The 26493-nt window shown below is 41.1% G+C and overlaps 1 protein-coding gene across 6 annotated transcripts in view; it reads right to left on the reverse strand.

The window, feature by feature from the left end:
* CFAP44 (cilia and flagella associated protein 44) overlaps nt 1-26493 on the reverse strand; it is a 79619-nt gene that overhangs the window by 36219 nt on the left and 16907 nt on the right. For 5 of the 6 annotated variants that reach the window (XM_073308494.1, XM_073308495.1, XM_073308479.1 and 2 more), the window contains 13 exons: nt 26017-26233; nt 23955-24069; nt 23446-23610; nt 21885-22040; nt 21444-21491; nt 20342-20441; nt 19572-19666; nt 13153-13362; nt 12556-12666; nt 4593-4745; nt 2557-2778; nt 1829-1974; nt 396-666 (listed from right to left, as the gene is read on the reverse strand). In XM_073308494.1, coding sequence (XP_073164595.1) covers nt 396-666; nt 1829-1974; nt 2557-2778; nt 4593-4745; nt 12556-12666; nt 13153-13362; nt 19572-19666; nt 20342-20441; nt 21444-21491; nt 21885-22040; nt 23446-23610; nt 23955-24069; nt 26017-26233 — 2009 coding nt within the window. The remainder of the gene's footprint in view (nt 1-395; nt 667-1828; nt 1975-2556; nt 2779-4592; nt 4746-12555; nt 12667-13152; nt 13363-19571; nt 19667-20341; nt 20442-21443; nt 21492-21884; nt 22041-23445; nt 23611-23954; nt 24070-26016; nt 26234-26493) is intronic. The other variant, XM_073308486.1, reaches the window with a different exon arrangement.

The raw sequence follows: 26493 nt of genomic DNA on the forward strand, positions 1-26493 counted from the left end.
CATGAGGTGATGATTAACTAAGGGATGCCATGTACATCAACAGAATATACAGACCTTACTTACACTTTTAGAGGAAAGAAAAAAAGCACTGAGAGGAAAAAGAGAAGGAGCATTACAGACATAAAGACTATTATTACATTAGCAGACATTTTGTGTGGGCTCAGATTCACAAATTGCTTTGAAAACCCTCAGTTTTTGTCATGAATGACCCACAATGCGAAAAGCCTGGGTGTTTTTTGCACAGAAGCAGTAACAGCCCAGCAATACTTAGCACTAGAGGGTACTCTGGTATTCATAGATTTAGACGTGTCCTGGAGAATTAATTGTAATGCTTTTACCCATGCACCAGAACACAAGACAGAAGAATTAGGGAATGTCTTCATTCAGTCACTTACTCTTGGAGAGGGCACTTTCGCTTTTAGCTCTCTTTGAATGTCCTCTGGAGACAAGATATTGAAGGTAAAGATGTTGCTATCTGCTCCACAGGTAACCAGGAACCGGTCATCATAACTAGAGTAGATATCCTGGATTTGGCCATAATCATTGTCATGCATGTTGAAGGACCAGTATCCGTTCATCATGTCTGCTGACAGGTCTTTGTCCTGGAGAGGATAAACTCGCACTGCTCCATCCTTCATCCCACAGAACATCAACAGCTTGCTGGTGCTGTAAAGCGAACAAAAGCTAAACAATTCCAGGTACTGATCTAGAACAGTTAATGTTGCAACAGCAAAAAGCCAATGACACTTGTGAACAAAAGCTAACTTAACACAATGGGTGAAATTCATCCAAATATGAAGGGCTGGAGCAAGGTTCTTTCACCCATACCACTTATGCCCTGCACAAGAGATAAAGGCTGTTGGCAAACTAAGTGACCACACAAGAGTGTCCATGCACCTCCTGTACATCATGGATCTGGCTTCGGAATTGGGTCATGGGGTGGCAGAGAAAATCAATATGGAGTAGACAAGGTATGGACTGGGGAGGGCTTTGGATCAGGATTTGCATGGCTCCACTGGGCTCCAACATCCTCCACAACAGGTGCAGGTTGGTTATTGCCCACAGCCTGGATTAGCAGCTAAAGAGGGGTTGCACAGCTGCCACACAGCCTGGTTTGGGGTTGGGAGGTGACTTTCACCTCCCCATACTCCACCCAATAGAAGGAGAGAAGAAGACAGGTGTAAATTACAGTTTTTAGAACCTAAAACGGCTTCCTTGGGGTCAGATCAGGCCTGGTCTCATGGGGTGGGGAGAGCACAAGGACACTCCACTTGTGCAGTCTACATAATGTCCAGTTCAAGCTGCTGGCCTGGTACAATGGAAGTGTGGGGACTGCTCCCTCCATACTCTCCTGGGGAGCAAAGAGCACCCTAAAGGGGGTAAGGAATGGAAGGAGGTAAGGCCATGACTCCATCCCCCTACCCACTGGCCAAGCAAGCACCGAGGTAGTGGACTGCACCCCCATAGGAAGTAGCAGCATCCCAGGGCTTCCCCTGGGCAGAACTTCCCAATGCAGGGATGTGTCTTAAAGTCACAATTGAGCTTTGAGTGCTCAAAAAAGTGGGCGTTTTCAACATGAACATTTTTTAAAAGAAACAATAATGTATTTTACACAGCTGTACTCACAAATCCTACCAATTAGGAATCCTAACGCTGGTAACCAACTAACACTAGGTACCAGGGAATAGAGCAGAACTCTTCTTGAACTCTTGCACGTGGATATTGATCCACACAAGGAAAGAAACAGTGGAATATACCATGATATCTCCAGAGTCCAGTTCATCAGTTTAGTACAAAACAGTAAGTCATAGTGCATAAGCTCTTTTACCAGAAAGAGATCCTTTGGATTGGGTTGTCATCTGTGTTTTCCATAGGAATCACCTCAAAGGGCTCATCTTGCCTGCTTTCAGGGGATATTTCATGATGAACTGGGGAGAATGCACAGTGGTAGAGGTACCCAGAGTCATAGCCACCCTAAAGAAGACAAGGGCCATGAAGAAGACATGAAGAAAGGATGCTGATGCAGGTGTTCAGGAAAATGCGGTTTCATGAATGATTGCTCTTTTCTTAAATTTCTTTTTAAAAATGAATTCATTGCAAGTGAAAGATGCCAGACTAAAAACCCCTGGAAACGCTGTTTATCCACAGAATAAGTCCACCATTATCAGTGGAGCTACAAGCATTTGCCATTCCTCTCTGTCCCACCAATGTGCCTCAGTCATGACCACAAGGGACCACCATCTACTAGTGGGGAAAGAGTTTAGTCCTTGGCCTCTCTGTGGAGGCCACAAAAAGAGTGCCATTTGTTGTGAACTGGAATGACACTGTAAAACCATTTCACAAAGACCACTGAGCACTCACATCAAGCAGTTGGTCTTCTTTGAGCACTTGAATATCTTCAAGCATGGGGCACATATGAGCTTGTGTCCTAGAGGCAAAAGACTTTTATTCCAAATACTTTCTCTACGCCATCTAATCCCCAAGTCCATGAATCTTATTGTCTCTACACTTAACAATCCCTTTCTCAAATCAAAAATGAAAGAATATTTAATTTACCAAAGACAGCCAGAATTTCCCTGGTGCTGAATAAAACCCACAGACAATGGGGCTGGGCTCCTGTGGGACATAGATGGGTGGCAGTGGCTCCTCTTTCTTAGGCTCTGCCTCTGGCTCTTCTTCTATCTCAATTCCCATCTCCTGCTGTTTCTTTATCCACTGCAACCTTGCCTTCTCCTCCTCCTGTTTCTTTTTCTCTCTGCGCTCAATCTCTTCTTCCCTCTGTTACAGAACGCAGTGAAAAATGAGTCATGAAACCAATGCACCATTGACTGAAAGGACCTCATGATAAAAATGCTAGAAATTAGGGAAGTATTCCTCGCAACTAAGCAGAGATCAGGCATGTCTACACAACCCCACAGTGCAGACTATGGGGGTGTGAAATGCAGCACACACTAAAATGTTGTGCTGCAATTGCCCATACCTGCCCTACAAACACGAACTAAAAGGTACACGTTTCTCGTTAACATAGTCCTATTTGAAATGCGACTGCATTAACACAAACTAGGTACCTTTTAGTTCAAGCTAGCGGGGACTACATGGAGTAGTTACAGCACAACACTTTGATGCACTCAGCAATTCAGACTCCCATAGTCCGCACTGCAGGGCCTGTGTAGACAAGCCCCATCATACCTCATTTGAATCCCCTCATTCCCTCCTCCTCTCATATTCTGCCTCCAAGGACTAACGAAACAGCAAGCACCCTCCACCAGAGACACGCTAAATGCAGCTTTTCCCAAGCCAATCAATCCTTGTGTTAGCCGGAGGATTTGCTTGACTGCAATGGGAGATTCTCTATCAACTCATGGACTGGACGCACTACTTCTGCAGTGCCCCCAAACTCTGTCCTTTACTTGCCCCAAAGTAAAAGTGACCATGCTGGAGACTTGAATTCAGATTCCCATGTGGCATTGCATTGTTTGTGCTCAAACATAAGTTTAAAGTGAAAACAAAATGTTTGTAATGACCTTCCTTCTGAACACTGAATTGAGGAGTACTGCCATTGCCAATTTATACAATCTTTAAAATCTTCATTTTATTAAAATTTATCTTTGCATAAATAAGTGTCAAATATCACACAATCTTTTCCCAGGGACATATTAGCTTTGTAAGGTAGCCAAAGACATCTCTTCTTCCTGAGTACTGAATTCTTACTGTGTATGCTGGGGCTTTGCCAGATCTTTAACAAAACATCGAGGTAGTAGTTATAAATCTTTGAAAATATGGTTGAGAATGGAAATGCCATCACTCAAGAGAGGCAGCTGTGATGTGCTAGACGGAGCACTGATGCTTAGAGTCAGGTAATCAGTGTTCTAATCCTTAGCCTGCCACTGAGTGCTTTTCAGTTTCCCAAAATACCCACTGGTGAAAGAGTGTGTAACGCCAGTGCTATCTAAGGTGTTGCCCATATTTATACCAGCAGTGAATGTGGCCACACATGTCTTCAAAGGAGCGAGTCCTCATTGAGGAATACATAAATACAATTCTGACTTTTTTTTATTTATAAGAGTAGTCCATTTACAGTTATCACAGCACACAAAAAAGTATCAGAAAAATTTAACTGGTGAAAAATAACCATTTTTCATGTTTGATTAACTCAGAAGTGACCAAATGCATGTTTATGAAACTGTTTAAAAGAATTTCCTTTGTGGCTGGGATCAAGCATGAGAAATTACAGCTGTGAGATAATTTTTCTGAAAATTAAAAGACAAAAAATATATTTTTAGAATGGAAGTGACATATTAACTTTAACTCTACTACCACTAGTATAATCCTATAATATACATGCATTATAAGCTATGTTATTCCTCAGCTCCACTTTTTATTTCCATGAATTAGTGTTGCAACATATAATTTTCCAATTGATGAAGCAAAGCCAGGAGTGGTCTGTGCCTGGTCATTCCTTATGAATGGCTCAGCTAGAACCCTGCATTCAGCACTACACAGACTAGCAACTTGAGTGGAGTAGTTTTGTACTCTAGGGATACTGGTAACTGAGGTATGAGAATTTAATTCCCCACAGGACATTTCTTTACCTTGATCCGGGATTTAATGCTGTAGAAATGGAAATACTGTGTGGGCAGGTCATTGATCTCATAGGTGGATACTGTGTCCTGTTCTCCAAGGATGGGTGCAGGAACCTGAAGAGCAAAGCCATTTTCACAGAGCACAAGCAGCATGCTCTCTGCCTGTAGAACAGCACATAAAACACAACCATTAGACAGACATATGGAACTGGGAAAGAGGCAGAGTAAAGCTAAAGGTCAGAAGTTGTTAAGCCACAAAGTCAAAGCACCCCAGTCAACATTCATTTTATGTGATTATTTCAATAGACGCATCACCACCAGAAATCAGAGAATATCATTTTAGACTGAGAGCAGCATGATGATGTTTAGTGTCACAAGGAGGCTTGCCCTTTAAATGAAGCAGGTCCAGTTCCTCTGTGCAAGTACAGGTGCTCCCAGTTGGCCAATTAAAAAGACAGAACAGCACCTGGTGCTCTAAAGGATCAGGGAGCATTAGAGAGGGAGGAGGCTTGTAGGGATGGCTAGAGGGGGGGCTTTGCTAGCTGACCTCCCAAAGGCAGAGAGGCAGGACAGAAAGTTAAAGGCAGAAGAGCAGCAGATGGCATTGTATGCTGACTTCCAAGCCAGAGAGCTGGAGCTGAGGACCAGAAAGGGCTGAAGTTGGGAACAGTGGAAGTACCTACCTGCTTGCCTGTCTGAGATGGGAGGTTAACAGAACAGGGGAAGCAATGGATACTCCACTGCTGAGGATGAACTCCCAGCAGATGGTTTGGGGGATGTGGGTGTCATTCTGCTAGGAAGAGTGGAGATGCACTTGACCTGTAAGGGCTTGGGTGGCTGTCCTGGCAGGAGGACAGAAGTAGAGCCCAAGGGTGGTGGAGGATGCCAGAGAATGGTATGTGCTATGTTGATGGACGAGCTGTTGTGGGGTTATAAGAACTAGATGCACTGGGGGTGATAAAGGGACTATGTTTTGGGACTTCCGTTATGGATTATTTGCTCTATGTTTTTGTAATAAGCCAGCCCCAAGGCAGGGTATTACTGAGGCAAGAGAGACTGTGGGGAGGGGGAAGTCCCTAGGAGCCTGAGAGAGGAAGGGGGACTGAAGACCAGGTGTTAGGGTGCCCTGCTGCAAGGAGGTGCTCAGGGAAGATGGGGAAACATTCACACTTTGTGAGTTTGGCTTCTTTGAAAGATGGTGTGACGCATGACCAGAAAGGGTTAAGCATCCTGCAGGATAAATGACTCAGATTCAGCCCTTAAAGATATATGGGGAGATAATGTTTGTGTTTTTGTGTATTTACATATATATTGGTAGTGGTCAACAATGTAATCAAACAGTTCCTGTCTATGCTGTATTCCAGGGATTGGCAATGTTTGCCACGCGGCCCGCCAGGATAAGCCCCCTGGCAGGCTGGGCGGGGTTGTTTACCTGCCGCATCCACAGGTTTGGCCGATTGCGGCTCCCACTGGCTGCACTTTGCCGCTCCAGGCCAAAGGGGACTGCGGGAAGCAGCGCAGGCCCAGGGATGTGCTGGCTGCCGCTTTCCGCAGCCCCCATTGGCCTGGAGCAGTGAACTGCGGCTAGTGGGAGCCATAATCAGATGTGACAGGTAAACAAACCAGCCCGGCCCGCCAGGGTGCTCACCCTTGCAGGCCCCGTGCCAAAGGTTGCCAATCCCTGCTGTATTCTGTTAATTCAGAGATCAAAAGAACATCTTAACATTTAAATGAACTGTAAACATAGGATGCTGCTGTATTCATCTCTTTGAAATGTATAGCATATCATCTGCAAATGGTGGGAAAACAGGCAATTGCCTTATGTTAATCTGTATGAATAATTACCGGGCGATAATTAGGAAATGACTGTCTATTGTTCGCTGAGGGACTCCAGCCTGTGAAAGGAGGCCTGAATTGTATAAAAGATGTTTGGGTCCCAGTCCTTTCTATCTCAGATCTGCTTAAGCTTCACCAAGGGAAGTTTGAGTTGCAAGATTGAGATCCCAGTTCTAAGCTGGAACACCCTGAATATGATATTGGACATTGGATTAAATTCTAAAAGAACTCTTTGCAACTACCGAGCTCACCATCTCTACTACGAAACTGACCTAAGAACTTTATTCATATCTGTATGTACAAAGATATTTTAACCAATACACTCTCTCTCTTCTTTTTTTTAATAAATCTTAGTTTACTTAATAAGAATTGGCTGTAAGCGTGTATTTGGGTAAGATCTGAGTTATTCATTAACCTGGTGGGTAATGTGTCCAATCCTTTGGGATTGGTAGAATTTTTTAATATGATGAACAAGATTTTCAGTAATCCTCAGCATATCTGACTTGGCTGTCTGGGTGGAGGCCTGAGGCTGGGTTACTGTAAGGGAACTGTGTTGTTGGCTTCTGGGCAACTGGTGAGGTAATAAAGAAGCTGTTTTGTGCTGGCTTGGTAAATCTAAGTATTGGAATATCCACCAGCTTTGGGGATTGTCAGCCCCATTCTTTGCAGGTCACCCTAATTGAGTGACCTCAGCTGGCTCCCCCGGGACTCCGGTAACAGATGGGTCTGAACCAAAAGCTTGTGTCAGAGGTTTTGTTTGAATAAGCAATTGAAAGTTTAGGTGCTTTATCTGTACTATACATATCTCTTATGTCTTTAAGACTGGGATGGAAATCTTGGGGGGAAAAAACCTCCAGCTATCTTACAGGATTTCTGGTCCCTGCTAGATCCCTGAAATGCCAGTGTCAGAGGAATAACTGAGGTAGGAGGAAGAATTATCCAAACTTTTTAAATTGCAATAAAAGTCAAGTTTGCATATAGGTGTTTTTCCCCAAAGGAGGCCTCGGGGATGGGGCGGGGGGTCTTTATTTTATCTGAAGTAATTCACCCAGCCCTAATGTGCAAAGGGAGCTAGCTGCAGTTGCTGTGGGAATCAGAACTTAGAATTACATTGCTTTTGTGCACGTAAAATCTGCAGCTAAAAGTTCCATTAATTAAATGTTCATCTTTTAATCTTCTTCGCTTATATTAAAGTGAGAAAAATGAAGATACATTTGACAGTTATAACCTAGAAATTATACATGCAAATAAATACACCGTTAGAGGGTTTCTGCACCTAGCTGCAAGGTTGGGATAGATACTTGTCGCTGCTGGGCAGGAGGACAATCAGAAGAGCCTGACAAGCCAGAGGGAGAAGACATACTGGTGCTTGTCAGGTAAACAGGGAGCAGTTTGCCATCATAGAATGACTCCAAGAGGGCAGCTATGAGCTAATTCCCACGGTTATTTAGGCCAGGTCTAGTCTAGATAGGGTTTGCCAGTACAGCTATACTAGTATGTACAGCTATGTTGGCAAACCCCCTGGCAGAGACACAATTTATACCAGCAAAAAAATCCTTTTGCTAGTATAGCTTATATCAGTTCCCCCAAACAAAACAAGCTATACTGGCTAAAGGACTTTTTTGGCCAGTATAACTGAATCTACACTTATGCTAATAGAGATCAAACAAGATTTGTTTTCATCTGTCTATCTCCTGTAGTTTGCTATTACATTACTTCTACATTATGATACCCTGTAAGTAAATAACCCTAGATCAAAGGTATGTTAATTTGAGATAGTAGTCACATGTTAAAACTTCATAAAAACTAATGGAATGTTACTTGTATTGTTTTTGCTTATCTATTTCTATTATAATGTGATGGCAGGTAATTACATTATGTATAGTCTTGTAACTAAATAACCCCCTAAATGCAGATGAAGCCTTGGGGAAATGCAAACAAAGAAGAGTGTTAACTTCAAAGCAAGGGCATTGTGTTCAATGGGAAATCACAGACTCAGTCTGTATTTCTTACTCATCAAAACCCATGTGGGTGAAGACACTGTTCAGACTATTTTCTGGAGAAGTTTAAAAATGGATTTCATGGAAAGATCCTGTATTTTTGAACTGTTTGGACACCTACAGGGAAGCATTCCAGACGCAAGGCAGAGTTCCCCAGTGTTATTCTGGGTGACCCTGAGAGGCTTTTGGAAAGCTAGCAGATTACTACATTTGGATTTAAAAACTTTGACTCACCTGTTAATGTATTTTACCTGCTTTAACCTCTAAATAACTCATTTTTTTCTTAGCTTATAAATCTTTAGTTAGTTTACTAGAGATTTGGCTACCAGTGTGACCAGTGTAAGGTCCAGAGTTCCAACTGATTTGGGGTAAAGGACTGATCCTTTGGGATTGGGAGTAACCTAATGTGATTTTTGGTTTATATAACCTTTTATCACAAACTCCAGTTTGTCTGGATGGCAAGATGGGCTAGAGAGCTTAGGGAGACTCCCTGTGACTCCATGGTAATACTGGTATAGTGATCCAGGAGTGCACATTTGTTACTGGCTTGGTGAAATCTAACTATAGAATGTACCACCAGTTTGGGGTGTCTGCCCTGTTTTCTGACAGTCTGACCTGAGACTGGCACTCTCAGTTGTGAGCCACTCCAGACAGCATGACAATCTATGGTAGGGCTTTCTGCTGGTTTATAAAATTCATAAAGAATCACATACCCCCAACCAACAATATCACCCTGGCAGAAGTTTCTAGGGTGAACCTGGCCTTATTAAACTTTTGAAATCTTTGTTTTTAATAACAAAATTCTATCTGAATTAGTCATGGACAAACATAAAAGGCACTGGAGCTTGAGTTCAGAGAAACACCCAACGGTTTGCTTTTGGTGCTTTGAAAACTTTGTTTACAATTGCACATGCCTATTTGAACATGGGCAACAGGCACAGTCAATGTTCAAACCAGTGCTTTTTAAATGAAAACTAAGCCTTAAACAACAAGGAGTACTTGTGGCACCTTAGAGACTAACGCATTTATTTGGGCATAAGCTTTTGTGGGCTAAAACCCACTTTATCAGGTGCATGGAGTGGAAAATACAGTAGGAAGAGATAAATACATAGGACATGAAAAGATGGGGGTTGCCTTACCAATTTTAAGGAGACAATTCAATTAAAGTGGGCTATTATCAACAGGAGGAGAAATCACTTTTGTAGTGGTAATCAGGATGGCCCATTTCAAACAGTTGACAAGAAGATGTGAGTAACCGTATGAGGAAAATTAGCATGGGGAAATTAGTTTTTAGTTCTTGTAGTGACCCATCTACTTCCAGTCTTTATTCAGGCCTAATTTGATGGTGTCCAGTTTGCAAATTAATTCCAGTTCTGCAGGTTCTCATTGGAGTCTGTTTTTGAAGTTTTTTTGCTGAAGAATTGCCACTTTTAAATCTGTTATTGAGTGTCCAGGGAGGTTGAAGTGTTCTCCGGCTGGTTTTTGAATGTTATAATTCTTGATGTCTGATTTGTGTCCATTTATTCTTTTGCCTAGAGACTGTCCGGTTTGGCCAATGTACATGGCAGAGGGGCATTGTTGGTACATGATGACATCTATCACATTGGTAGATGTGCATGTGAACGAGCCCCTGACGGTGTGGCTGATGTGGTTAGGTCCTATGATGGTGTCCTATGAATAGATACGTGGAGAGAGTTGGCAACGGGGTTTGTTGCAGGGATAGGTTCCTGGGTTAGTGTTTTTGTTTAGTGGTGTGTAGTTGCTGGTGAGTATCTGCTTCAGGTTGGGGGGCTGTCTGTAAGCGAGGACTGGCCTGTCTCCCAAGGTCTGTGAGAGTGAGGAATCATCCTTCAGGATAGGTTGTAGATCCTTGATGATGTGCTGGAGAGGTTTTAGTTGGGGGTTGAAGGTGACGGCTAGTAGCATTCTGTTATTTTCTTTGTTGGGCCTAACAGAATGCCACTAGCCCTTTGCCAACTCTGCTAATTTTCCTCCTACTGTTACTCACATCTTCTTGTCAACTGTTTGAAATGGGCTACCCTAATTACCACTACAAAAGTGATTTCTCCTCCTGTTGATAATAGCCCACTTTAATTGAATTGTCTCCTTAGAATTGGTAAGACAGCTCCCATCTTTTCATGTCCTATGTATATTTATCATCCTACTGTATTTTCCACTCCATGCATCTGATGAAGTGGGTTTTAGCCCACGAAAGCTTATTCCCAAATAAATTTGTTAGTCTCTAAGGTGCCACAAGTACTCCTTGTTGTTTAAGGCTTAGTTTTCATTTAAAAAGCACTGGTTTGAACATTGACTGTGCCTGTTGCCTCATAGTCTATGTCAGCAAAAACAATGAGGCAACAGGCACAGTCAATGTTCAAACCAGTGCTTTTTAAATGAAAACTAAGCCTTAAACAACAAGGAGTACTTGTGGCACCTTAGAGACTAACAAATTTATTTGGGAATAAGCTTTCGTGGGCTAAAACCCACTTCATCAGATGCATGGAGTGGAAAATACAGTAGGATGATAAATATACATAGGACATGAAAAGATGGGAGCTGTCTTACCAATTCTAAGGAGACAATTCAATTAAAGTGGGCTATTATCAACAGGAGGAGAAATCACTTTTGTAGTGGTAATTAGGGTAGCCCATTTCAAACAGTTGACAAGAAGATGTGAGTAACAGTAGGAGGAAAATTAGCAGAGTTGGCAAAGGGCTAGTGGCATTCTGTTAGGCCCAACAAAGAAAATAACAGAATGCTACTAGCCGTCACCTTCAACCCCCAACTAAAACCTCTCCAGCACATCATCAAGGATCTACAACCTATCCTGAAGGATGATTCCTCACTCTCACAGACCTTGGGAGACAGGCCAGTCCTCGCTTACAGACAGCCCCCCAACCTGAAGCAGATACTCACCAGCAACTACACACCACTAAACAAAAACACTAACCCAGGAACCTATCCCTGCAACAAACCCCGTTGCCAACTCTCTCCACGTATCTATTCATAGGACACCATCATAGGACCTAACCACATCAGCCACACCGTCAGGGGTTCGTTCACATGCACATCTACCAATGTGATAGATGTCATCATGTACCAACAATGCCCCTCTGCCATGTACATTGGCCAAACCGGACAGTCTCTAGGCAAAAGAATAAATGGACACAAATCAGACATCAAGAATTATAACATTCAAAAACCAGCCGGAGAACACTTCAACCTCCCTGGACACTCAATAACAGATTTAAAAGTGGCAATTCTTCAGCAAAAAAACTTCAAAAACAGACTCCAATGAGAACCTGCAGAACTGGAATTAATTTGCAAACTGGACACCATCAAATTAGGCCTGAATAAAGACTGGAAGTAGATGGGTCACTACAAGAACTAAAAACTAATTTCCCCATGCTAATTTTCCTCATACGGTTACTCACATCTTCTTGTCAACTGTTTGAAATGGGCCATCCTGATTACCACTACAAAAGTGATTTCTCCTCCTGTTGATAATAGCCCACTTTAATTGAATTGTCTCCTTAGAATTGGTAAGACAGCTCCCATCTTTTCATGTCCTATGTATATTTATCATCCTACTGTATTTTCCACTCCATGCATCTGATGAAGTGGGTTTTAGCCCACGAAAGCTTATTCCCAAATAAATTTGTTAGTCTCTAAGGTGCCACAAGTACTCCTTGTTGTTTAAGGCTTAGTTTTCATTTAAAAAGCACTGGTTTGAACATTGACTGTGCCTGTTGCCTCATTGTTTTTGCTGACATAGACTAACACGGCTACAACTCTTAAGCCTTAAAAGTTTCACTCGCGGATGCAAAGGCTTGTTTCTCACACAGGAGCAAGTCAAGGTGGTGGCCAAGTTTTTGATGGCTTCCAGGTGATCCTGCACTCTGTTGCTCAGGTCCAAAACACTCCTAAGTGATTGCACTGAAGGACAATTCTGTTTAGTAATAGCTCTCATCCTGAAATGGCATGAAGCTTTTGGCAGCAAAGTGTCTGTAATACAGTGCTTAGATGAGGATTCTTCATCCTTAAGATAACAATGTAGGATATAACATCAGTGTGTTGAAACAGCATCTTTTAAAAATAAGATCCAAGCACCAGGAAAAACATTCACCACTCACGTGAGAAAGTGGAGACCACTGTAATGACTGCACAGGCCCAGGGACACAAATGTATCCAATTGGCTCATATTTGTCTTCAACAGCAAAGAAGAAGACTGTTTTGTCTTTACTCTGAGAAAGAAAAGAAGATAGATAACAAAAAGCATGCATTTCAAGGCTCTCTAATCATTTCACATACTTGCCAACTTCAAATAGGCACATACTCCTCACCTCAATGCCATGCATTCCTAATATTTGTCAGCCAATACAATTCCCTACTAACTGGATAGATAATCTATTTAGACCCACCACAGATACAGAAAATCAGTTAATTCTAGGCACTAAGTTATCCTCTCCCAAGTGCTTTGGGATCTTTTCTCCCTGAGCCTCTCCTGCTTTTGCAGGGGTCTTACCCTGTAGTCCATACAACCCTTGATCTCCATGGTCCACATGACAGCAGATGTTATTTCCTGCAATGGCTAAGAGGAGATCACAAGAAAAGCCTCCTTGAGGCAGGTATGATTGGATAAATCAATAAATAAGCACAATCATGTCACCTTAAAATAGATTTATATTTTTGGCTTAATAAAAACAATTCAGTGAATAAGTCAGACATACCCCCGTGGCAAGTACTTCCCCATTTCGTTCATATGCCAAGGCTGTAACTGCAGCAGTGTGGGGTTTAAAAGCTTGTTTCAGACGCATCTCTGCATTCCCTACATTGGTCCGTCCTGCAACAATGGCGAGTCCCCTGGGATCATAAACTTCAATAATGCGAACAACGCCATCTTCAAAGCCAACAGCAATTAGACCTCCTTTGGGATTTACCTGTGCGTAATGAAATTAAAAAACACTTGCATCTTCAGGCAGAAGAAAAAATTTGTAGACTCCAAGGCCAGGAGAGACAAGTGTGATCACCTAGTTTAACCTACATACCACAGACCATACCTTCCTCAAAATAATTCCTGTTTGAACTAACGCATATCTTTTAGAAAAACACCGAACCTTGATTTTAGCCACCACAAACCTTGGTAAGTTGTTCCAATGGTTAATTACACTCATGGTTAAAAATGTACACCTTATTTCCACTCTGAATTTGTCTAGCTTCAACCTACAGCCATTGAATCTTGTTATAGCTTTGTCTGCTAGATTGAAGAGCCCACTATCAAATATTCCCATAGCAGTTGCACCAGTGCCAAATACAGAAGTAATATAACCTCTGTACTCCTACTCAATATTCCCATTTATGTATCCAGGGACTGCGTTAGTTCTTGTTACCATATCATCACACTTTGAGCTCAGCTTCAGCTGACTATATACCATAACCCCCACATCTTTTACAGAATCACTGCTTCTCAGGATAGAGTGCCCCATCCTGTAAGTATGGCCTACATTCTTTGTTAATAGATGTATAACCTTACATTTGGCCATATTAAAACACATTGTTCGCTATCAACCAGTTTACCATTAGAACAACATAAGAATGGCCATACTGAGTCAGACCAATGATCCATCTAGCCCAGTATACCATCTTCCAACAGTGGCCAGAGGTGCTTCAGAGGTAATAAAGAGAACAGGGCAGTTATTGAGGGATCCATCTACCCCCTGTCCTCCACCCTCTGGCAGTCAGAGGTTTAGGGACATCCAAAGCATGGAGTTGCATCCCTGACCATGTTGGCTAATAGCCATGGATGGACCTATTCTCCATTAAGTTACCCAATTTTTTTTTTAACCCAGTTATGGTTTTGGCCTTCACAACATCCCATGGCAACAAGTTCCACAGGTTGGCTGTTTAGTTCCTTAAGTTAGTTTTTAACCTGACGCCTATTAATTTCATTGGGTGACCCCTAGTTCTTGTGATATGTGAAGAGGTAAATAACACCTCTTTATTCACTTTCTCCACACCATTCATGATTTTATAAACCTCTATCATATCCCCCCTCAGTTGTCTCCTTTCTAAGACGAATAATACAAATCTTTTAAATCTTTCTTCTTATGGAAGCTGTTCCATACCCTTGATAACTTTTGCTGGCCTTCTCTGTATCTTTTCCAATTCTAATATATATTTTTTGAGATGGGGCAACTAAAAGTAGACATAGTATTCCAGGTGTGGGCTCACCATGGATTTATATAGTGGCATTATTATATTTCCTGTCTTACCTGTTCCTTTCCCAATGGTTCCTAACATTGTTAGTGTTTTTGATGGTCATTGCACATGAAGCACATGTTTTCAGAGAACTATCCACAAGGACTCCAAGATTTCTTTCTTGAGTGTCAACAGCTAATTTAGACCCCCATCGTTTTATATGTAAAGCTGGGATTATGTTTTCCAGAGTGCATTACTTTGCATTTATCAACAATGAATTTCATCTGCCATTTTGTTACACAATCACCCTGTTTTGTGAGATCTCTTCATAATTCTGCAGTCTGCTTTAGATTTAACTATTTTGAGTAATTTTATATCATCTGCTAATTTTGCAACCATTTAGTGATCCATGAGTGGACCTTTCCTCTTATGACATAACTACTTACTTTGCTTAAGAGCCTTTGGGGAGGGACCTTGTTGAAGGCTTTCTGAAAATCCAAGTACACTTATTCACTGGATCACGTTTGTCTACGTATTTGTTGATCCCTCAAAGAATTCTAATAGATTGGTGAGGCACGATTTCCCTTTACAAAAGCTGTGTTGACTCTTCCCCAGCGTATCATGTTCATCTACATGACTGATAATTCCGTTCTTCACTATAGCTTCAACCAATTTCCTGGTACGGAAATTAGGCTTACCGGCCTGTAATTATCAGGATTGACTTTGAAGACTCTTAAAAATCAGTGTTAGATTATCTATCCTCCAGTCATCTGAACAGAGATTGACTTAAGCAACAGGTTACATATACCACAGTTGGTAGTTCTGCAATTTCATATTTGAGCTCCTTCAGAACTCTTAGGTGAATACCATCTGGTTCTGATGACTTACTACCATTTAATTTATCAATTCTTCCAAAACCTTCTCTACTGACACCTCAACCTGGGACAGCTCTTGAGATCTGCCACTCGAAAGAATGGCTCCAGTGTAGGAATCTCCCTCACATCCTCTGCAGTGAAGAACAATGCAAGAATTCATTTAGTTTTTCTGCAACAGCCTTGTCTTCCTTGAGAGTTCCTTTAGCACCTTGATCATCCAGTGGCCCATTGATTGTATGGCAGGCTTCTTGCCCTTCCTGCTTCTGACATACTTCAAAAAAAATGTTGTTATATTTTGGGTCTTTTGCTAGTTGCTCTTCAAATTCCTTTTTGGCCTGCCTAATTATACTTTTATCCTTGACTTGCCAGAGTTTATGCTCCTTTCTATCTTTCTCAGTAGGATTTGACTTCCAGTTCTACCAAGCGATCCAGATCACTTTGCATCAGTGACTTGTATTCTTCATTATTTACCACTCCCCTAATCTGTGTGTCATCTGCAAACTTTCTCGGTGATGATTTTGTTTCCTTCCAGGTCATTAATAATAATGTTAAATAGCATAGGGCAAAAACTAATCACTGTGGGGCCCCACTAGAAACACACCTGCTCAATGATGAATCCCCATATATAATTATATATGAGATCTGTCAGTCTATTATTAATCCATTTAATGTGTCCCATGTTCATTTTGTATTCTAATTTTTTAATCAAAACATTGTGCAGTACCACGTCAAATGCCTTAATGAAGTATATTATATTGAGACCATTGCCTTTATCAACCTAATATGCATTTTCATTAAAAAAATTAAGCTAGTTTGATAGGGTCAATTTTCCATAAATCTATGCTGATTGGCATTAATAAAGCATTAGAGGATAATTTAATTTAATCAAGTCCCAGATCAGCTACTCCATTATTTTACCTGGGATCAACATCAGGCTGATATTGAGAAACTATATAGCACACAGCTCTAGAGTTAACATATACTCCATCTCATAAATCATTCTATATGGAGTTTCTGTTGTCCACATACATGAAGGAAAGAGTCACATGGAGAGTTTAATTTTAAAAGCTTAGTAGTCTTTAGTGATGCTACATACCACCATGGAAAATGAGCTTTGATTTTGATGTCAGGCCAGAGGGGACTCACATGCTTGTAACTCATAGGACAGTGGCGTAAGAACATAAGAACAGCCATACTAGGTAAGACCAAAGGTCCATCTAGCCAGGTATCCTGTCTTCTGACAGTGGCCAATGCCAGGTGCCCCAGAGGGAATGAACAGAACAGGGCAATCATCAAGTGATCCATCGCCTGTCGCCCATTCTCAGCTTCTGGCAAACAGAGGCTAGGGATGCTATCTGAACCAGCAGCAGCTTCTAATATTCTTTTTAGGGAGGAGATATTTAAATGATCCTAGACAAATAAATGGCTCATAGCATATGATATAAATTGACTTACTTTCATTGACTGGCTACTTGCAGTAGGAACTTACATACCGGGCTCAGTCCTTTTATCCATCTAGCCAAGTATTCTCCCTCAGGCAGTGTTCAGATACCAATACTTCAAAGGAAACTGAATGAAAATGTTCTAGGATACACTATGGGCCAGATTTACAAAGGTATTTGGGCACTTAAAGATGCAGAGAGGCACCTAGTGGGATTTAAGCATAAGTAGGTAAGGTGCCTAATTGACTTTCAATGAGAGTTAGGTACCTAGCTGCATCTTTAAAAGTATCTGTTTACCCTTGTAAATCTGGCCATGAGTATAGTGCTGTATATTTGTAGGACCCAATCAGCTTACTCCATAAGCACACAGTTGGTCACCTAAATATAGTCATAAGATTGCATAGCACAAATGCTCTTGAAATCATAGTGCTAAAGCCACCCTACCCTTTAAAAATCAAGGTGCAGTATTTCTCTCTCTGACTTCCCGTATAAGTGAACTCTGCAGACTTACTATAAATGTTTCCTCAAAAACATGTCAACACAAGAGTTTAACTCAAGTTAATTGATTGCCAGTTAACTCAAGTTAGCTAATATGTTTTAAAAGGTAATATAGATACTCCACAAATGTTCAGTCCTGGTCACAATCATTTGTGGAGTGTCTAAATCTGTTAGCTAACTCAAGTTAATTGGCAATTGTGATGGGGTGGACTAGGCCCTTAGGCCCCCTGTTTGAAGCCTCGCAGCTTGCCACACCCCGCCCCAGAAAAGGGCAGTGGAGAGAGTCCTCCAAGCTGCTGAGAGAGGTTGCATGGGACACAGCCAATCAGGAAAGAGGCTGCAGGGAGCAGCCAATCAGGGCCCAACAGGCTAGTATAAAAGAGCTAGAGGGCCAGAGCAAGTGCAGTTGCTGCCTGGAGCCAGAGGAGGGAACTTGGTGCTCCTGGTTTGCTAAAGGACCTCGGACAGAGCAGTTGCTGGCCGGAACCAGGGGAGCAAGAAGGGGCTCCTGGCCGGCTGCTGGGACTCAATCAGGAGAAGGCCCTGAGGTAAGGGTGAATAATGTGCTGGGACCATGGGGAGGTGGCCCAGAGAATCATAGCAGCAACACAATTTAGTTAAAGGGATGTGGCGGACGCCTGCTATCTGTAAGATCCCTGGGTTGTAACTTGGAGTCCTGGGCAGACACAGGTCCCCACACCCATTCGCCACTGGGGAAGTAGTCTGGACTTTGATGCACCCCAAGAAGGGGACCTGAACTGTTTAGTGGGCTCAGAGAGGGCAAAGATGTTGCCTCCATGGAGGGAACTCTGGGGGCGGGGGGGTTTGATATCAGGGCCAAGACTATTTAAAGACTGCTGGACTAAATAAGGACATGAGCCCAGGGATGGCTTCCGAAAGACACTGACCAACCAAGGAGTACTGGAATAGGCCCCCGTTGGACTTGTACCATGAAAGGGGTTTATCTGTCTGTTGTTTCACATACAAACTGTGTGTGACTCAGCCAGAGGGCTGAGTTGCTGAAGACTCAGTGCAAGGCAGAGAGAAAGTGCAAGCACACACACTCTGCCAAGGGGGCTCTGACACAGGCCCAGAAAGAATTAAGCAACCAGCAGGCTAAATGACCCAAATTCAAGCTTTAGAGACTTGTTAGAAAAGTACATAAATGGTAATTAAGGTAATTTCATATTTGATAGACTAGAGCTTTGAAATGCAAACCTGTATTGTTACCCATTGATTCAGAGATTTAAAGGGAATATTAACATTTAGATGAAACTTGGGTGTAATAATGTCATTGTCTATATTTCTCTTTGAAGTCTGTAGTAAATTGTCTATGAACTGCTTAATGGATAATTACCTTATGCTGATGAATGCAACTAGTTACTTGTGTATACATAGGAAATAGGTAGCTTTACTACGAAGCAGCTATTCTTCACCCAAGGGATACCTGCTGTCAAGAGGCTATCATAGCCTGCCAGTGATCTATATAAAGAAATCTTGGGTGCTGATCCTTTTACCTCAGATCTGCTTAAGCTTCATCAGGGGAAGTTTGAGTCGCAACACTGAGGTATCCAGTCCCATCTGAATCACCCTGATATTGGACTGTAACCTATGGACTAATTCTGAAAGGACGTTTTGCAGCTCTAAAGCTCATCATCTCTACTATGAAACTGACCTAAGAACTTTATTCATATCTGTATGTATAAGGATCTTTTAACCAATACTTTCTCTTTTTAATAAAGCTTAGTTTAGTTAATAAGAATTGGCTGTAAGTGTGTATTTGGGCAAGATCTGAGATATTCATTAACCTGGTGGGTAATGTGTCTGATCCTTTGGGACCGGTAGGATCTTTTTATGTGATTAACAAGATTTTCAGTAATCCTCCTCATATTTGACTTGGCTGTCTGGCTGGGAACTCAAGGCTGGGTTGCTTTAAGAGAACTGTATTTCTGGCTTCTGGGTAACTAGTAAGGTATTGTGGAAGCTGTTTTGTTGCTCGCTTGGTGACTCTGAGGGCAAGTTGGCAAGTAATTTCATTAAAATCCTGCATCATGAACATGTGTGGTGGCTATGAAATAGCCACATTATGAACCCTTTGTGAATCCATGTTAACACACTGCAGTAGGGTAAACTTACCACTCGGGGTGCCCAAGTCAGTGCTGTTCCTCCCTGTTTAAACTTAATCTCAGTCAACTGGCAATTACCAATGAAATCATAGATACGCACTGAGTCTGTGTAAGACAGATGGGAGTGGGGTGGAAAGCAGACAGGTTAATACAGAATTTTTTCTTGAAAGACTACTTGTTAAGATAACATCCATGAACTGGCCAATATTCCTTCCCTGTCTAACAAGTGCTAAAGTGAAGTGCTAAAGGCTTGCTCAGGCACACTTTCATAAATTAAATAAATGTCCATAGTCTGAGCTAAACTATTAATGAGGACATGATGGCTGTTGCAATTGCCAAGAAAGGCACAAGTATTAATACTCAGAATTATTTATACAGTGCCATAAGTGCATTATAAAACACTGTTATTGAGCCACTGAGTCTGGAATATGAAAGTTGTTGTTGAAACAAAATTCTCCCCTTTTCTGTTTCACAGTGAACAGCATTTATAAAGCTTGACAGTGAGACTTTCTTTAATTGAAGACTTAGTTCTTGAGATCAGACACTCCTTGCACTTTACTTGGCTTCAACCCATTAATGATCTGTTCTAATTATTTAAAAAAAAACAAACTGTCCCCAGGAATAATGACCAGCTGGTAGGTACCTTTACAAAGAAAAGACACACTTCCACTACAACTGTGAACTAAACACATTAGTTTAAAACTGAATAATTCCACAATGAGCCTGACAGCTGTAACCCTGCCCTTACAAGTCAACCGCTTAGGGAAGAGTTGTACTTACGGTCAAGTGCAGTAGTGGCCATGAGATATGTGACAGGAGAGACACCCATGGCTTCAATCTTTCCAGAGTGAAAGGTAAACAGGCACTCTGGATCATGGGTCTACAGAGAAATCAGAACAGAGGTCTGCTACATTCAGAGACTGAACACATGGCTTGCAATGCCTCATCAACATAAAATGGACACCTAAAATAAATATGCAAAAATCTACCCTACACCTATTGCTAGCAAAAATGTGGTACCCATGAATACAGTTCCCTTTTTGTACCTGCAAATGCTCATTTTGATTGTACAACAGGTGCACAAGCAAATTTGTACAGGCATATTAAGCACCTGCATTTAAAAATATGGCATCAGATGTGTAAAAATAAAGGCAAATAACATATTATATTGAGAGGCACAATGCCTGGAGATCAAATTTATAATAGAAAACTATTGCTCTGAAGGCTGAGAAAATGACCTTAAGCCAAGGGCTTTATATTTCACTGGAAGTCTTTTTCCAACCCAAGGAGGAAAAATGGGTTTCCCTATATACTCATGTATGTATTATACACTTTATACATACATTTTTGCCATACTAGTGCTGCTGCTTCATTTATCTGCTGCTACAGGGTCTGCTTGATGGAATTTTTGATCATACACTAAGTGTCTGTTTTAACTTTTCTGCTCATGTGACCCTCTCCTACAGCAGTAATAGTAGCAATCAGTTTGATCAAATGTACAGAGATGTGAATGTTGTCCTCAGCATCATCTAGATGCAACACTGATGGGCACTTCAGAAATACCTATCCACACAGGTTGTACTAGCAGCCCTCACATTAACATCTCATATTAATATCCATCACTCCCCACCCTTTGAGAATCAGGCCCCTTTAAGGTAGCTCCAGTTTAGCAATCAACAATTAAGGAACCCAAAATCAATAGTTACCTTTGAAAATCTTGGCCAGTAACTGTAATCAGTGAAGATAAATCCTAAAGATGTGCCTCCTAATCATACTAAATCCTCAACTGTACAGTTGGTCAAAAGTTGGATGGCATTGTGTGGCCACACAGTGTAATTAAAGGAACTTAAAAAAAAAAAAAGGGGGTGGGAATAAAACTTACGACATTTGAAAAACTCAGATCAAGCTTCCAGATGGCTCCATTGGAATCCTACAGAAATAAATATTTAAAACCTGAATGTTCTTTCAAATTAAGTTTGAAAATAGCATCAGTCCTTGTAATGCCTTACAAATACTGTAGGTAAGAATCTCAATCATCTGGAAGAAACAGGATTTAGACTTCATAGAGTGTGATGTCAATTTCACCTCAGCAGCAAACCAGGGCAATGAAGCCTGGGAATGACACTTTCAAATTCTCCCACTCTCAAAGCTGGAAGAGAGACTCAAATGTTATTCTACTCTAAAAATAATCAAGGGAAGACAGGGTACTAATTCTACAAGAAAAAGCAGATTGCTTCACAGCAGATTTCCTCTGGCAATGCATCACCACATGCCTCATCCAATATTGCTCTACACAGCTGATAAGGATGCAAATAGGTCTTACCTGAGCATACCAAATGGGCTGTCCAAGTTCATGAATTTTCATGATTGAGCTCAAATTGACATTCTTGCCAACGAGAAGTTCATTCATATGGTCCATCTCTAGTAGACCCGTGTCATCCACAGAATCAGCTGCATCTATCGTCTCAAAGTCCCACACCTTCAAGCAGTTGGAAGTGAACAGATCAGCCTTCATTAATCCGAATGCCAACACATCTCACATGAACACACACAATGGCAATATAAAATCAATGATAAGAATCCAAGGGAATGGGTGGCTCAGGATATAGAATAGGGAGCCTGTCATGTCTACATCACTGGCTTCAATATGACCTGGAGCAGTGACAATCAGAGGCTGTTACCATCTAGCATCTGTTCAGTGGCCCATGTAAAATGTGTTTATAGGTCTCAATCCAATTCCTAAAGGACAATTGCCCATATCCCAAAAATCATTAACTACAATTGGCACTACTTAGTACCCATGTTGGCAGTCTCACAACGAGAGAGAGTAAAACTGCCTCCTAGAGGTTGTCTCTACTGAGACAGTGTGGAAGGACAGAGTGAGAGAGCCTGCACCTCCTCTGTCTGCACTGTGGATAAAGAGCAGCTTTTGCTTTCCAGATCTGCCAGTCCAGCACCCTTTCGCCAGGATGATATTTACATAAAGAATACCATCAATGTGAAAAAAAAAAAATCTAAACCAAAAACCTCATCTGAAACTTTTTTCCCTACAGCTGTAACCACTGCCTATAATTACTATAACTGAAAGATTAGTTGGAAAAAAGACTTTTTTCACTTTGTTTGTTTTGAGCATTTAACAGTAATTTGTCTGCTGTCAGTTTCCCATTGTTTGGGTCTCTTGTGCAGCAATAGGGGAGGATACTAAAACTAAAAACATAAAACAGGGAAATGATTGTAAAACCCATAAACTGGCAAGTAGAATCAGAAGCAGACATAGAACTTGAGACTACTTTTTAACTCATTTTTAAAAATTGGTTTGATTTTTAAGTTGAGGGTGCCACATTATTTTAATAGGGGTTTGTTGCTCAGTTGAAATGGATACGTCTTTGAGATAAAATGACAGAGGTGCTAACTAATTACACAAATGCCTTAAGCGTTCACATGATCAGAAATAATTTCAAATACCACTGTGATTTATCCTTTGAAATAGCATGTGACATGTTAACAAGGCCTGAAAATGACTAACATAAACCTAAGCTACACAACCCCCCACCCCCAAAGTTAGAATGTGAGGGGAAATAAAACTTGTTAAAGACATCGAAATTTACTCTGATCTATTAGCGCACAGAAGGGATTTCTGTAACGTTAGCAGGCACAGAAAGTTATTTAAATGTGATCTGATCCAAACATCTACATTGTGGAAAGAGATCTGCTTCTATCAAGTTCCTTCTCAAAATTCATTAGACAGTGATTACGGAGAGAAACTCCCACAATAGATTACTCCCGTTACAACATATAGGCTAAGAATTACTTCCCTTTCCACCTGTTAACAAGACTCTGTATACCAAATATGCATCCACACTATTAAAGGAAAAAACACTCACCCTAATGTAGCCATCTCCTCCAACAGTGACCAGCTCTCCCTCATCCAGAACTAACTGATTAACAGGGCCATTGTGACAGGGTCTATGTCCAGTTCGACAGAGCTCTACTTTGATAAGGCCCCCTTCCCAAAGCAGCAAGTTGCCCCATTCAGATCCAGAGATAACCTTCCATGCAAGTGAAGAGGAATACATAAGTGTTGTAACATATCAATGTGCAGATATTGAAGAGAGACTGGTGAATATCTTAGCTCACTATAGCCTTTACTTTAAATTAAGAAAGCTCATTTGTCTGAGAATCACAATAATAATGGATACTTTTAAACTGTTAAAGCCAATTTATTGCCAATTAATGTCAATATTAGATTCACAGATGCATATTTGATTGTATATAGAAATCCTAATCCAAAGCACTCTGAAGTGAATGGGAAGACTCCCATTGATTTCAACTGACCTTTGTTCAGTCCCTGAGAGGGAGAAAGAAAACAGTTGTACTCATTCACTCTACTTACCTTCCCATCAGGCAGCTCCACATACCCTACAATGTCAGTCACAGCTGTTTTACCAAACCTTCCCAATGCTCCCTGTAGCTTGAGCCCAGTGAATGTATGGGCCATCTTCCAGAACCTGAGTACAGAAAACATAGTCTTTGGGGTTACACCTGACGTATTGTATTGTATCTCAGGCTCTAAGGTCATCATATATGGGTATTTCCAATCTGTGGACTACTCATTTAATTATATTTAAATAAGGGTTTGTAGTTTTTAAAAATTAGCCTCATTCAGCACATATAAAGTTATCTATCTAGTTGGGGTTTTTTGTTACTGAGTGGAACTGAAATGCCCCAACAAGATGTCTAGGTCACCAAACCCACCTTGATCCCAGTCAGGTGTTTATTATACACCACAGCCACCCTCCCCCCACCAAAAAAACCCCAAACTTTCCCTTCACCTACTTCCATGAAAAACCTAGAAAAATATGGGCAGGAGAAGATAGGGAGACTAATATTTAAATAGATGCTAAATCAATTTATATATCCATCTTGCAATACTTTCCATATTTACTTGAGGAAGCCTACTTTTCTCTCTGGTTGGTCTCCAATGTAGGATGCTCACCTGTTGAAATCCTGTGGATAACTTCTCCACTGGATTCCACTTTGTGTAACACTGTGGACTTCAATGGGGTTGCATTAATCTAAATGAGCCAGAATTTGGCCCTGTATCTCCAAAGTTACTGCTAACAAAGCATGCAGAAATCTTATAGAAATACAAGAGAATGATATGAATGATAAAAGATAAATGATATAGAAATACAAGAGAATGAATCCACTGTAGACAAACTATCATTTCCTATTTCAATTAGAGATGGTCCAAGTTTGTGGTATGTGGATCAGGATCCAGATTATATTTAGACTATGTCTTGGGACCATGCTATAACTGAGGTCAAATCAGGGCTAGGGATCAAGTATAGATTGTATGGCACTGAAATATTTCAAGCTGTTTTAAAATGACATTTTAGCTCAAAATGGAAAAAAAATCTCACCAGACATGTTATTTTGTGAGATTTCAATCATCAGTAAACTCTCATCAGTTTAGACCTTGGAAATAAACCCCTTCTGGGTTTAGATCCAAATTGGAACCAAATTGCAGGTATGGGTTTGGATCTAGGGATTTTTATTTGATTCCTCTGTAAAATTCAAAGGTATTTGGATTCATCATTGTTAGTATTATTTATTATTTGTAACTCAGTACCACACCTGTCATCTATTGTGCTTGGTACTGTACAAGTAGGACAAAAAGATGGTCCCTATCCCCAAAAAGCATAATGCTTTGGTCCATTTTTAATTACAATAGGTACCCAGATTTACCTGTAAAACAGACTGTATCTTAAAGATCTTTCACAATTTGCAAAGAATATTTTTTAGTAAGGCTCCCCTTGCTGTTCCTTTCTGGCGCTTTTGTGGGCTGTTTTGACCATGCTTTGTGACTAGTTCTTAAAACTGACCAAACAGCATGTGTCAGCCCACTTCACAAAGTCAAAAAGAGGCCAACAGGCAAGAATCCCAGAATTCAGAGAAAAGCCATGTGCTGACCCAACAACTAGAACAGAGGTTGATATAGAAATATTTCTCCACATTCCCAATGCACTTTTGAAGATCAACAGTGGACCAGTTTATTGGGCATTCCATTACACCATTACCAAACAACAAAAAATTCTTAAGTGTCAGGGCAGTTAAGCACTGGAACAAATTGCCTAGGGAGGTTGTGGAATCTCCATCACTGGAGGTTTTAAAGAACAGGTTAGACAAAAACCTGTAAGGGATGGCTTAAATACTTCAGTCATGCCTCGGTGCAGAGGACTGGACTAGATGACCTGTCGAGATCCCTTCCAATCCTACATTTCTATTATCTCTTTTGGAAAGCAGAGGTTTCAACATTTGTATTGCTAAGCAGAACACTGTTCCCCATTGTTGTGCACCTGTTAACAATCATATTGTTATTAGTCAATCATTTTGTAAGTTTCATGATTTTTTTAAGTTACTTCCCATCAACTGATGTTAGTGAACCAACCTACTTGATGTGTCCTGATCCAGAAGTGGTGAGTTGCTCTTCATTTTCAGGAGAGAATGTGACCTTATAAACATCCTGTGAAAAAGCCTTTGACCTCAGCACAATCTTTTCCTGTTTCCAATCCCAGATTGTCAACATGTAGTCAGGGCTGCTCCCAACGCTGGCCAGTAATGTTCCATAATGGTTAAAATCAGCAAATGCATAGGCTTCCTCAGTCCCACCTGGAAGGAGAGATGTCCACAAAGAAAAGTTGCTTAAAAAGAGCTCAGTTCTCTTTATCTGGCTAGTGCTGAAGCAGACTCAGCCAATAGTTGGCTATTTTCCACTCACCCAGGAGTGCAAGGACAACCACTTACAATCAGTTTTCTGTATTTGATTTTTCAAGTACCAAAAGATTATACATTATACATTTTTTTTTTACTAATTATAACATTATTCCACTTGCTGGAGACTACAAACTCTGCTGTATCCATGTAATACC

Source organism: Lepidochelys kempii, chromosome 1 (genome assembly GCF_965140265.1).
Source record: "Lepidochelys kempii isolate rLepKem1 chromosome 1, rLepKem1.hap2, whole genome shotgun sequence".
Classification (NCBI taxonomy): Eukaryota; Metazoa; Chordata; order Testudines; family Cheloniidae; genus Lepidochelys; species Lepidochelys kempii.